At 53.3% G+C, this 13,780-nt stretch overlaps 2 protein-coding genes across 8 annotated transcripts; one reads left to right on the top strand and one right to left on the bottom strand.

Annotated features, from left to right (window-relative positions):
* Positions 1-9: 9 nt before the first annotated feature.
* PQBP1 (polyglutamine binding protein 1) lies at positions 10-3,839 on the bottom strand. 7 transcript variants are annotated; one of them, XM_011223093.3, is made up of 7 exons: positions 3,707-3,839; positions 3,198-3,282; positions 1,592-1,703; positions 1,197-1,309; positions 714-998; positions 416-479; positions 10-228 (listed from the first exon to the last, which is right to left on the bottom strand). In XM_011223093.3, exons 2-7 carry the CDS (start codon positions 3,262-3,264, stop codon positions 72-74), a joined length of 798 nt encoding a protein of 265 aa, XP_011221395.2. In that variant the 5' UTR covers positions 3,265-3,282; positions 3,707-3,839; the 3' UTR covers positions 10-71. The 7 variants fall into 7 exon arrangements, with proteins under 7 accessions (XP_011221395.2, XP_034505089.1, XP_034505090.1 ...); XM_034649198.1 differs by having other exon boundaries at positions 1,609-1,703; positions 3,707-3,757; XM_034649199.1 differs by lacking the exon at positions 3,707-3,839 and adding an exon at positions 3,410-3,630 and having other exon boundaries at positions 1,197-1,277.
* A 72-nt stretch (positions 3,840-3,911) lies between these two features.
* Positions 3,912-7,712, top strand: TIMM17B (translocase of inner mitochondrial membrane 17B). Its single transcript, XM_002917760.4, has 6 exons — positions 3,912-4,048; positions 4,914-5,013; positions 6,015-6,078; positions 6,910-7,038; positions 7,134-7,244; positions 7,336-7,712. Exons 1-6 carry the CDS (start codon positions 4,023-4,025, stop codon positions 7,422-7,424), a joined length of 519 nt encoding a protein of 172 aa, XP_002917806.1. The 5' UTR covers positions 3,912-4,022; the 3' UTR covers positions 7,425-7,712.
* Positions 7,713-13,780: the final 6,068 nt, after the last annotated feature.

Genomic DNA, 13,780 nt, shown 5'->3' with positions numbered 1-13,780 from the left:
GGCCTCATGGGCACGATCCAATGAAAAGCTTTTATTAAAAACCCCTGGTGGCAGTGGGGTGGCAGGGAGGCTCAGTCTTGTTGTTTGGTTCGGGAGGCCTCAGCGTTGGCCCGGAGCACAGCCCCCGGGGATGGGTAGGGGCGCTGCTGGAAGAGGGGCCCCGCTGCTGTCGTGTCTGCGCCTGTCTTGGCCTCATTCCGCTTGGGGAGTCCTGTTGACCATGTGCCCCTGGGGGTGACGGCGGTTAGGAAATAGGGTCAGGAGTTGGGAATATGGGATGTGGTAGGCACTCCCCGCTCCCCCCCCCACCCCACTCCAAGTGACAAATGGGGGAAGGAGATAGGAAAAAAGGAACGGTCATCAGCACAAGGGAGTCATGAGGAAAGAGAAGGGCTCATGAGGGGTTCTCATTTACCGGGGTGCATCTGAGTATGAGCTGGGGTCCATGGGGTCTAACTCTTCATCCTTCCGGCTTGCCACTGAGGAAATAGGTGGCAGAGTGAGGTCCTCGGTAGAGGCACAAGGAGCCCCTGATCACCACACTTCCCGCATCCCAAGAAGAAATGGAGTGCATGGCTGCCGTGGTCTGCAGCACCTTGTCCCGGGCCCCAGGTTCAGGTGATGGTGTGAGCAAAGTGAGGACCTCCCTTACGTGGCTCGCCCGTGGCGCCTCACCTGCCTTACCTGAGTCCTGGCCCTGCTGTTCAGCTTACCCTTCTTGCTCTTCGGGTAGGGAGCCAGCTCCTCCCGGCGATGATGGCGCCGTTCTTTGCTCTCTTCCCGGTCCGACTTGTCATACCCACGGTCCCGATCCCGATCCCTGTCGCGCTCTCTCTCTCTGTCCACTTTGTCATAACCACGCTCTCGGTCTCTGTCCGACTTCTCGTGGCCCCGGTCCGACTTCTCGTGGCCCCGGTCCAACTTCTCATGGCCCCGGTCCGACTTCTCGTGGCCCCGGTCCGACTTCTCGTGGCCCCGGTCCAACTTCTCCTCAGCATCTGGGGACACAAAAGCCTTAAAGTGACCTTCCTCCTTCCATCTCAGTCCCCAGCAGCCTCCACCTTCAAAACCGCTCCCCCACCCCCGCCTGGGGTTGGACCTGCCTGTCTCACCTGCCCCTTCCCGATCCACTATCGTTTACCTGACCCCTGAGAACTACAGAACCACTTGAGGTGCCCTTGGATCTGCCAACTCACCTGCATTACTGGTCCTGAGCTTCTTGGCGGATTTGGTAACGACGGAGTTGGGGTCGTGTGGGGAAAGCCAGGACACAAGATCTGTGTCCACATTCCAGTAGTAAGGGAGCCCACTGAGGGGCAGTGGGAGGGAAGGAGGGAGGGGGGGGAGGGAGAGAGAGGGGAGGGGGAGGGAGGGGGAGAGAAGAGGAGGGAAAGAGTGTCAGCACAGATGTCCTCTCCTTGTAGCCTCAACTCCTGTCTCCCCAGTCTCTACCAATACCTGCCCCATGTCAGGACCCCAGGGGGGAGGACCCCCAGACCTCTTCCCTGTGTTCCCCATTTACCCCAAGGCCAGGGACAGCACAGGAAAGGTGAAGTCAGACGTCAGCTCCCCCCCAGGTCCCCAGGCTCACCAGGAAGGGTCAAACACCTTGTACCAGCTAGGTGGCAGGCCCTCCAACCGGGTGGCCTCATAGTCCACAGGGTCATCATCGTAGTCCTCGGCAATGATTTCTTCCTCTGGTTCTGGCAGAATAGCGGGATGGAGGAAAGCAGTAAGGACCAGAGGGATTCTCAAGAGCCTGGAGAGACACTCAAATTCACATGGACCACGTGTGTGTCTGTGTGTGCACCAGGTCTCACCTGCTGTGGCGAATATCACATTCCAAATCCAAGTGTCTGAAGATCAGGGGATGTGCCAAAAAACTTACTTAAATCTGTTCTATTTCTGGGTTCGGATAAGATCTGAGATTTGATACTTTACCCACACCTATCTGGTTTCAGAATTTAGACAAGGATTCATCAAAACAAATGTATCCTCCAGTTCCTGAGTTCAGGAAGCATGTGACACCATGCTATCCCAATCTATTTGGATAAAATGAGTTTGAACAGTAAGGGGTTTATCTGAAAATATGTCCAAATCTATTCAGCTCCCAAGCTTAGCAAATACGGGGTTTCTGATTCTGTATATTGAGCAGCAAGTCTGGATGGCAACGGATATATCCAAACACTGCTCTGAATCCATTTAGTTCCTAGGCCTGACACACAGCAGGCCTGCAGCAGCTGTCAGTGACTACTGGTAAAATAAGGCGTATGTTGTCAGCTCGGTACATGATGACCCTCAGCAGGCCTACCACAGATTTCAGCTGTGGATAGAACTAACAATGAAATGTATATGTCGGCAACAGCACACTGCCCATCGTCATACAATAGGCCCAAAGTAGCTGTCGGCTATAATCATCAGTATTGTTAGTAACATGTATATACCATCAGCACTCAATAGGCTTAAAATAAATTATCGATGATCATTATCAGTATTAACCACAAGATCTATGCGTGGCTGTGTGAGTAGCTTGTGACAGATGGCATTTATCAATAAGGTGAAAATAAGATGTACTTACCAGTGCCTAGCACATTGTAGCCCAAAACAGACGCAAAAAAAAAAAAAAGACTCCAGCTTTTACTATTACTGACAATGAGGTGTGAATATTAGCAGGAGCAGCCAGTAGGCATAAATGATAGATCCTATCATTATTTTCTACCGTTAGCCATAATGTGTATGCCAAGCACTTAGGCGCAAAATACATGTCAGCTATTGATACGGTGAACGGTAAGGCATAGACCACCAGCATCGTGCCTGGCACCACAGGTCTAAAATAATGTAATCAAAAGGGTAAAACAAAGTATCAGCATCCTGCTACCTTCTACAAAAAATGTAAGCGATCCTTACCGTAGGATACTTTGTAATCACTTTCGCGGATTGCTTGATGGATGGCACGAGGCATATAATAGGCCCCCCAAAAGGCATTAGCTGTCAATATTAAGCATAAAGTATGTATTCCCCACCCCACCCCCGCCCGCGGTAGGAATGGACGTCAGGAAGCCATATTGTTAACAATGCCCGCCGCTCCACTGATTGGTGCGCAATAGGCCCATGCTAGGTATGGAGCAGCGACATCAACAACGAAGTGCCTGTCAAGCCTGGCACATGGTAGGCCCATCTGCTTTTAGCTCGCTCACCGGGCTCCAGATGTTTGAGAATGCCTCTCTTGGCCAAGCGGGTTTGCAACGCAACAGGCAGCGGCATAGTGGATAGCAGACAGACCTAGAGACAGACGGATGGACAGGCACACGCACACAAAAAAACCCACCTCAGATGAGGATTCAAATCCCGATTCTAAAATCAAGCGCCTCCTCCCAGCATATACTCATCTGGACCCCCATTTACCCACCTGCACCAATAGAGGGCTGGATGGAACCTATGCGCGAAAAGGTGGAAGATTGGTGCAATGCTACCCAAACTCCCACCGACCCCCGCCTCGAGGCTGGTGTTCAGGACCCAGTTCCCCTCCCAGGCCCAGGCTCCGCCCACCGCCGAAGAGGCCCAGCTCAGTTCCCCCGCGCCCCAGGAATGGGCTCACCCAACGTCCCCCAAAGACTGCTGGGTGGGAGGAACCAAAGCGCTGGGACGGGGGAGCACAGTGCAGCAGGTCCTCCAGCTGCAAAAAATGCACCCACCCCGACATTACCAATGCAATCGCGAGAGTAGTGGAAGGCTGTCAGACCGGCCGCCTCTCTCTTGTCGCGGCTAGGATCACCAGTACCACACGCCTGCCTTCCCCCAAAGCAAGGAATGAGGTCCTCCCTCCCCGAGGCTTGAAGTAACTGGGCGACGCTGAGGCTGCGGTACAGATGGCCAATGAGAGCGCGGCCCTGGCCTGACAGGCGGGAAGCGACCCAATCGCTGGCCTGGAATAGGTGTAGCGCTCGAGCGCCTGTGTGCGTTTACAATGGGGGCGTGGCCGGCCGGGGTTTAGCCAGACTGCGCGGCCGGACGCCGGCGCCATGGAGGAGTACGCTCGGGAGCCTTGGTACGGCGATGGGCACAGGCCCCGGGACTGTTGCTGCGGCGCCACGGCCGGCTGTGGGAGGCGGGCGGGGGAGGCGCCGGCCACACCGCGCCACGTCCCAGACTCGGGAGACGGTTAGACATTCGTGGTCTCCTTCCGCTCCCCTCCGCTTCGTTCCTCTCAGTTGGGTTCCGTTAAGAGGGGCCGCTGCCGTGTTCCTGGAGAAGGCGGTGCAGGACCAACCACTCCCAAGTTTCCCCTGACTCCGTATCTCCCCAGTCCCTCTTTGTTAACCGAAAGCGACACGCTGGCCGAATCCATTCCAGCCGGGGGGTGGTGGCGGTTGTCGAACGGAAATCCCCAGGGTTACCACGCGTGGCTTTTCCCAGGTCGCTTTAGTGAATGGGGCGGGGCCTGGGTGAGCCTATTGTGGACGAGCTGAATCCTCCCCACCCTCTGCTCTTGGTTTTTCCCAATTGGGGCCGGTTAAAAAAGAGGGAAGAGGGCGGGGTTTGGTCGGACGCGCTCATTGTCGGAGATGGGAGTGCGACCCCGTCCTGCTTTAATAACAGTACTAGCAAATTAACACTTTCACAACGCTTATCTAAACGTGCCAACTCCGCATGTATCAGTTCATTGAGTCTTTGGTAGTAGGAAAGCAGTTGGAGGATTCCTTGGTTGGCTGCGAGGGAAGGGGTGGACAGGGCAAAGACTAATGCTTTTCCCCTCTTGCACCATTTCTTAAAGAAATGAGGGGGAAAGTAATATTATCTGAAACGCTGCTTCCCATTCGAGTGACTTGGCTTCTCCCACTTGGAAAGAGTCCATGCAACATGGCGGGGGAAGAGGGGCTCACTTAACCCCACCCTCCCCTTCCGGCTTGCAGCCCATGGCGAATTGTGGACGATTGCGGTGGAGCCTTCACTATGGGTGTCATCGGCGGTGGAGTGTTCCAGGCCATCAAGGGCTTCCGCAACGCCCCTGTTGTGAGTCATGGCTTTCCCTGGGTAGTGCGGGGGTCCTGCCCTGCCCACATGGGATACTGCGCTGAAAACTGCTTGGAGCTGCCTTGACTTACTCATTATGGTGCCTGCTAGCCTACTGCGTGTCAGGTCTGGCTCCAGGATCTGTGGTTTGGGGAGAATTGCAAACATGGCCTTGTGTCCCTCGCCCCTACCACCCAACTGGAGCTCCTCTGTGGAAATGCCATGCTGTCAAAACCATCCTTACCAAATCCTAAATGTATGTGCAAAGCCAGAGGGATTTTCCCCAGAGGCAGATTACCTGGATACAGGGAAGTGACAGGAGTTTAACCAGAAGGAGTACAGCCTAAGAAAATGCTTTTAATGTAACCTAATCAATTTTCTGTCTCTCTTTCTCTCTCTCTGCCCACCCTCTTCCAAGATCTTATCAAACGTCATGGCTTTAAATGCCATCCATTTGCCAAGGTCTCTGCAATTTATATATCTAGTCCTGTCCCTCCCCTCAACTCCCTGGAACTCTTCCCTGGATCTTTGCCCAGATTTTCTGTTCTCATCCTCAAGGTCTCAGCACAAATGCCGCCTCCTTTAGAGTCCTTTCCTGACCCCTCAGTCATTATCATGTCTCTTGATCCTATTTCCTCCAAGATCTGTATTGCTGTGTGAAGCTATCTTGTTGATCTGTACCTCTGCTGGGGATCTGTGTCTCCCACTGTAATGTGAGCTCTGAGGGCAGGGGCTAGGCCTGTCTCATTCACCATCCCTGCATCACAGCATGGTGCCTGGCACACAGGTGCTAGTAATCCTTGAATGAATGAGAACTTCTCATCTCACGGCTGAGAACACCCATGTTAGTGTGCTCCCCAGCCTCCAGGTTCTTGGCCCCTGCTTCATGTCTGTACTCCTGATACCCCTGACCCATCGTGGTTCCTCTCTTAAGAGATAGAAACCCTGTGTGCCAGGTGCCTCATTCCTGTTCTGACTCCCCGCCTCCTCACTTTTCACAGGGGATTCGGCACCGATTGAGAGGTAGTGTCAACGCTGTGAGGATCCGAGCCCCCCAGATTGGAGGTGAGAGGTTTGGAGAGACCTAGAAGTTGGGATGCAGAGTTGGGGGTGGTCACTCCTGTGGTTCTAGACTGCAAATTGAGGGGTCCACATTCTAGCCCCAGCTCTGCCTGGGACTGCCGGGACAGTGATATTTCCCAATAATTTAATATGGAGGGGCAGGAATGTGGATTCCCGAGTTTAAATCCAGGCCCCGGATCTTCCCCGATGCATGACTTGAGTTGGTGGCTTCACCTCTCCAAACCTCATCAGTAACATGGGGATGATAATAGCAATAACCACCGAAATTGTTTTGTAAGTTACGTCATTTACATCATTTACAGAGGACTGACTAAGTGCTGGTTGCTCTGCTAAGCACTTTAATAATATTAACAAATTTAAGACTTCGGAAGTCAAATAATATTCAGTGCCTAGCACAGGTCCTGGCACACAGCAAAGCCTCAGTAAACACTTTAACTATCATAGTGTTAACCGGCTTTCATAACCTGTTTTCGTCTCCCTTAAACCAAGATCAGAAGTCCACCTCGGTGTGATGGTTAGGAAGATCAAAGTTGCTCTGTTAAAAGCTACGCAAAAGATAAATCTGCTTGTAAACACTTGTCAGACCCCTACAGGGGTGAGGGGAATGCCGGTGGCAGTTAGAGATCGCTTGACAAAGGAGCAGCCACAGGGGCAGTCCGGGAATATCCCCCAGGAGTTTTCTTTCTGCCTTTGTGTCTGGGTTTTTCTCCCCACTCATTGCCAGAGCGTTCTGGCCTTGGAAGGCCCTAGACCCTGAGCTGTGGATTTTTGGGATTCCTCAGGAACACTGATTCGCCCTCGGTCTCCCTGCAGGTAGCTTCGCGGTGTGGGGGGGCCTGTTCTCCACCATCGACTGCGGCCTAGTGCGCCTGCGAGGGAAAGAAGATCCCTGGAACTCCATCACCAGCGGAGCATTGACCGGGGCTGTGCTGGCAGCCCGCAGTGAGTGCCCCGGGCCCCCGGCCCCCAGCCCCTAGCCCCTTCCGCCTTGTTCTGCCTGCCCTCACCTCTTTCTCCCTCCCTCTTCACTCTCCCAGGTGGCCCATTGGCCATGGTGGGCTCAGCAATGATGGGGGGCATCCTCTTGGCCCTCATAGAGGGTGTTGGCATCCTCCTTACTCGCTACACTGCCCAGCAGTTCCGCAATGGTGAGTACCTGGCAGGTGCTGGTTAGGGAGAGGTGTGAAACGCTCTGCCTGTGTGTCGCCTCTCACCCTTACCTGATTCTTTCCTCTCCAGCACCCCCGTTCCTGGAGGACCCCAGCCAGCTGCCCCCTAAGGAGGGTACCCCAGCCCCAGGCTATCCCAGCTATCAGCAGTACCACTAAGGAAGTGACTGCCTGTCATCACCACCGTGGGAGCCCCTCCTCCGTTCCCTCCCCGATGATCTACCTCGAAGGGAGGGCTGGCTCCCAGTTGGCCCTGGGACCCTCCAGAGAGGGCCTCTACTCTGCTCCCTTGTCCCAGGGTGGGGGGTGGGGCACCCCAGCTGCCCTGATGGATGGGTCCCCTTCTCTCTCAGGGCACCCCAACCCCAAATTCACATGTAACAAGTTCTCACCCCAGCCCCTTTTCCTGGCGCCCTGATGAGTATTTAAAACCAGTTTTGAAATGCCTGTGTTTGTACTCCTTGAGCCACGCGTGGGAGCCCCTCCTTAGGACCAGGGACAGAGCCCTCCTCAGGGACTCAGAAGCCCTAGGATTTGGAGCCCCACAGAGAGTGGGCTCTAGGAATGTTTGTGGGATGAATGAGCAGGAGGGGGAATGAATCAAGATGCAAATAGGTACATGAATAAGGGTGTGTGGGGGCCAAGTGATGAATTGTAGGCAGACAGAGGAACAGGCTTGGGAAAGAAGTGAGCGAACAGAAGGATTACTGGGGTGGGGAAGGGAGGGTAGTTCTGCACCTTGCACCCCTGACCCCCTCCCATGCCCCCATTGCCAAGGCTGGGAAATCTGACCTCACAGTGAATTCTGGCTTTCTGGATCCCAGTCACCCCATTTGTGAATGTCCTCTCCCTGTGTGGGGCCTCATCATGGACCAGGGGTGGAAGTAGGGCTCAGAAAGATCCAGCTTTCTTGAGGAAGATGCCCTGTGTCGGTCTCCTCTTCGGTACCACAGAGCTGCTTCTCCGTGATGTTCAGCATTGCAATTCTTTAAGGGCAACCATAAATAACCAGAAAGGAGTTTTCATCCTGGGGTGGGGGCGTGATGGGAAAGAGATTTTCCTGGAGGGACATTGGCCCCAAACGCTGTCTCTTCCATGCAAACCCCTACATTATGGGGCCAACGCTGTCACTACTGGGGTGCAGATGGCCTGCTGGGTGACCTAAGAACTCTTATTGTGCAAGCCTTTACAAAGACGTGATGTCCTTAGACAAAATTGCTTCCTGGGGATAAAAATACAGAGTCCTTCACCTCCCAACAGCCTCGACACCTTCGTGGTGGGAGAGCTAAGACACGGCTTGCTTGCATGCCTTGCTGCCAGGCAGTGCGCAGCTGCCTCACTGGAGACTCCAGGGAAGCAAGGTGGGGGAGGGCTGCTGGCACTGTGCGCACAGCCCTCGCAGGGCCCCGGCCTGGCCTCAAGTGGAGCTCCAGGGGCACGTCGGTTTAGGGCCCAGGGTCTCCCAGACTGATCCTTTCTGGGCCACTTCTGTTGCAAGGCCCCTTCTTCACCACCAGGCCCCATTGCCCCCCTCCCCCTGCCCCCCATATTTCAGGCCCCATCCTGCTCCTATCAAACACCTCCCCACCAGCGCCTCCCAGCCTGTCCATGCACGAGTCCACAGGCTCCACGCCACGCAGGCGGCTGTGGTACCCACGGCCCTGTATGTGCGGGCCCCGGCCCCCTCCTGTCTCTCCTCCCTGTCCTCTAAGGATCCTGCAGGCCCTACCACTTTTATCTGTCAACTCCGGCTTCTCTGAGGCCACGACCCTACTGTATCTCCCCGGTCCCCTCCAAATGGGCTGGGCTCGTACAGGCCCCTTCCAGCTGCAGCTTCCCGGCCCTCCCCAGCCTCTAGACCGAACCTCTGCTGGCTTTAGGCCCCGACCCCTCCCGCTCCTGAAGGTTCCGCCCCCACAAGTGCACCCAAACCCGCGGGCCCTCCGCCCCCCAGGACCCCGTTCACTGTCTCCCGTCCCGGGAGGCCTGGGACGCGCGGGGCCTTGGCGCGGTTCACGGCAACCTTCAGGCCCTCGGGCTCTGGCTCTTCGGGCTGCTGGCTCCGGGGGGGGGGTGTCGGGGTGAATAGCCAGGGACCCGGCTCAGCAACCGAGGCTCGCGGCTTCGGGTGAGAGGTGTCCAGCCTCCGTGGAGGGCCTGGCGCCCGGAGTCGCCCAGGTCCCCGGAGCCGCCCAGGTCCCCGGAGCTGGAGCCGGGGCACGGGGGAGCAGTCGGGTCGGGTCTGGGCCCGCAGGCAGCTTCTCAGCCAAAGAAGGAAATGTGGGGTCAGACCCCAGGCAGTTTCCATCGGGTCTCCGTAGACCGGGAGAGGGGGGAGTGAGACGGAAACAGAGAAATAGAAGCCAAGAGACAAACCCGAAGGGAGATGGAGACTTAGGAAGAGCTGGAGGCAGAGAGAGACATACAAGAGATTCATGAAAAAGGGACAGAAATGAGAAGCTGTGTGAGAGTCAGAAATGCAGGTCGGGGGACGCCTGGGGGGCCCAGTCAGTGAAGCGTCTGCCTTCGGCTCAGGTCGTGATCCAGGGGTCCTGGGATTGAGTCCCACAACGGGCTCCCTGCTCAGCGTGGTGCCTGCTTCTCCCCCTTCTCCCTCTGCCCCCCCCCACTCGTGCTTGCTCCCTTTTTCGTGCTCGCTCTTCCTCAAATAAATAAATAAAATCTTTTTTAAAAAGAGAGTGAAGAAAAAAGAAGAAAAATGCAGGTGGGGACGTGGGAAGACCCTCAGTGTTAGATGGAGGCACCCGCAGGGACGGCCAGGGGGCGCAGTAGTCCTGAGCTGGGCTGAAGGACCTGGCCTGCATCCCTCTTCCCTCTGGCTGTCTCTCTCACTCTCATCTCTGATTCAATCCCACCTGCTTCCCACCAGGATTTCGTGCCTTTCCCTCGGGTTCTTCCTTCCCCCATCCCCTGAGCCCCAAGTTGGCCTCCATCTGTCTTGATCTGTCTCTCAGCCCTCCATCCCCATTTCTCTCCTTCAGTCTCCCTGGCTGGTGGCTGGCACACTCCCTGGGGCCCCTGGGTTTGCCATCCTGTGATGTGCGTGGGGCAGGTGGGTGGGGAAATATCTGGTGGACAAGGAGGGTTAGTGAGATGGAAAGGATCAGGGAAGTATGATGGGGTCCAGCCCTGACAGTGGGATGGGGAATCACTGCCTCGGGCAGAGACCCTGGCAGGCCGGGGAGAGAGACACGGGGAAATTAGATGCAGAGAGAGAATAGAAGGAATTGGGACAGAGCCCAAGAGAGGGACCAAGACAAAGTGAAGCCAGAGTTTACAGAGATATCAAAAGAGAAACAGAGATACAGAGAAAGAGATGCCAAGAAAGCGAAAAGAAATGGTAGGACAAGTGAAAAAGATAGGAAAAGAGAAAATGTAAGAAGGGAGATAGACATAAAAATTGGGAGAGTCAGAGAGACAGTGTGGGTGGGGGAGAGAAACGGGCGGACAGAGTCAGAACAAAGAAGTGAGAGAAAGAGAGCAGAGAGAGGGAGAGAGAAAGCAAGAGAGACATGAGAGTTGGACACACGTAACTTCTTACCCTGCATTTGGGGGTTGCTGCTCTGAGTGTTCTTACTTCCTTTGTTTTCTTAGTGGCAGCTGGAGAACAGGGTCTGACTGGGCAGGGCAGCTCCGCCAGCCCCAGCACCCAGCACCCCAGGTCATCGAAGTGGGTGGGAGGAGGGCAGCCTCCCCTGGGGATACACCTTTTGAGAGCAATGTTCTGATGTTGTCGAGGATGGCGTCAAGGAGCCCATTTGGGGCCAACCTCCGCAGCTGACCGATGGGAGCCATCTCTGGGGAATCCAGTGTCATCAGAATATAGCATGTGGAAGAGGAAGGATGTGCCAGTGATCCCTTCTGAGGGGACAGAGGAAACTTCCTTTTGTAACCCTCCAAGGCACAAAGAGGTAAAGCAGCTTGCCCATGGCTATGCTGCCTGAAAGTGGCGAAGTTGGCATTTCTATCCTTACTTATAGTGGTTAGAGTTGTGTTTCGCACCGTAATTTCTGACACATTATCAGTCAGCATTACAGGTGCCCTTTGAATATTTTCACAGGCCAATGCAACAATTTCTGAGCCCCCTTTGTTAAAATTATAATCTCAAGGGCTGACTTTGTGGGGATCAGGTTGGCAGCAACCTTGGGCATTCACACAGGCATCTTGTGAGATGGTCATGTGCATTCAGTTTAAGAACCTTCATCAGATCACACCCTTCTAACGTGTACTTTTTGTATGGATATCTCACTAAAGAGTTAAATACGAGCTAGAGCCACATGTATCAACATGGATCATTCTCGAGCCTGCAGTATGACACAGAAGAAGAAAGGCCAAAGACTGCTGTGTAGAGTAGAGTACGGTATTTGTAATAAACACATGCAAACAATATATGAAGTTCGCGGATTCCTAATCACATAAGGAATGAATAAAAAGATGCAAGGGAGTGGTCAGTAATAAACTCAGTATTGCATTTACGTCAGAAGGCAAAGGCAGGATAGAATGGAGTAGAGGGGGCTAATCTAGTAGGTTTTAGCTGGAGCTGAAATATTTTGTTTCTTTTTTTTAGGATTTTATTTATTTGTGAGAGAGAGAGCACAGGTGGGGAGGAGGGGCAGAGGGAGAGGGAGAAGCAGGCTCCCCAAGGAGCAGGGAACCCAATGTGGGGCTCGATCCCAGGACCCTGGGATCATGACCTGAGCCGGAAGGCAGACGCTTAACTGACTGAGCCACCCAGGCACCCTGAAATATTTTGTTTCTTAAAGGAAAAAAAATTTTGAGGCAAATGACAAAATGTTGAGAGCTCACAGGTATCCATTATATTACTATCTTCTGCAGATTATTGTCCATTTGAAGATATTTCATAATTTAGGAGATGAAAAAAGAATCCTACTTGTGTTAAATTGAATATATAGATTAATTTGGGGACCCATTTCTCCAGTGTTGTTTCTTCATGCCTGGAACACAACATCTTGTTCCATTCATTCAGGCCACTTATTCTTTTCTTCAGTAAAAATGTGTGGAGCTCATACTTTTCTTGCTCAAGGTAATCATAGGAAGTTGATGGATTTTCTTACCATGATGAAAAATGTCCTTTTCTATTACATTAAAAAACTTTTTTAAGTAAAGGAAAGCTATTGAATTTCACATTCAGTCTTGTTTCTGGCCACTTTGCTCACTTTTCTTATTAGGTCTAAAAGTTTTTTAGATGCTTTTCTTGGATTTTTTTTAAAAATATATTTATTTATTTATTAATTTTAGAGACAGAGAGCATGAGTGGGAAGGGCAGAGGGAGAGGGAGAGAGACTATCAAGCAGACTCTGCACTGAGCACAGAACCCAACTCGGGGCTGGATCTCACGACCCTGACATCATGACCTGAGCAGAAACCAAGAGTCCAATGCTCAACCGACCGAGTCACTCAGGCGCCCTGGTTCTCTTGGATTTTTTTAAGTAAATAATGTCCTCGGACTTCAGCCAAAGACCACCAGGAACACACCAGTGATTCAACAAAGCTGGGTGTATTAGCTCATTGCATCGAGGGAGAATACCCACCAAGAATCCTGGGGCATCTCAGTTAAGGAAAGACATTACGGCATTTGGGTTTGTGTTAGATGTGTTTGTGTTGAATCCCCTGACGTGACAAGGGCTGCGCCGTGGCTGCTTAAGACTCTGGACAGGATCCATACACCAAACGTACCACAAGTAGTTACCAAAAACAAGACGATGATTGGTCTTCACAATAAGCCTCAGAGACCGGGGCCTAGATGACCACACTCAGGCCATGGAAGCATGTCCCAAAGTCCAGCTGGTGTCTAGAGAGCCAGGAGGCTTTTTCTTTTAGTCTCATTAGAAAGTGCTCTACCTGGCCTGTAGTATTTCTATAAGTTCTGCAATAAGTGTTCCCTGAAGCATCACCTCCCCCTTTCCCTTCTCCTTCGCTAGCCAAGAAGAAATCCCAGGTTGTGAGATGGCTCGTGACAGTTCTGGCTAACTGGTTAGCTGGGCTTCTAGAGTAGAAATGGTGTCGTGTGTGACATCCGCTAAGGTCAGAGACGAGTTCGGGACCACCTTTTCCAATTCTACTTTCTCCACCGTGGGAACAGCACCCGCCATGAAGAAGGAGCCGGCTGTGTTTTTCTGTTTTGTTTTGTTTTTTTTAAGATTTTATTTATGAGAGAGAGAGCGCACAAGCAGGGGGAGCAGCAGGCAGAGGGAGAGGGAGAAGCAGGCTCCGCCCAAGTAGGGAGCCCAACACAGGGACTCGATTCCCAGACCCCGGGATCGAGACCTGAGCCGAAGGCAGATGCTTCACCGACTGAGCCCCCCAGGCACCGCGAGCACGCTGTTTCTGATGGCAGTTCCGAGGAGCTTTCGCTTGCCTCACTGGATGGCCTCAGGGAAACATGGTCCACAGGAGGGGGGTAGTTTTAAGTATCTGAATGTCTGGAACACTTATCCCGAATAGACAGGTTGAGGCCATGTTGCAGCCAGCAG

The sequence above is a fragment of the Ailuropoda melanoleuca genome, chromosome X, assembly GCF_002007445.2.
Source record: "Ailuropoda melanoleuca isolate Jingjing chromosome X, ASM200744v2, whole genome shotgun sequence".
NCBI lineage: Eukaryota > Metazoa > Chordata > Mammalia > Carnivora > Ursidae > Ailuropoda > Ailuropoda melanoleuca.
This window is presented reverse-complemented; position numbering and strand designations above follow the sequence as displayed.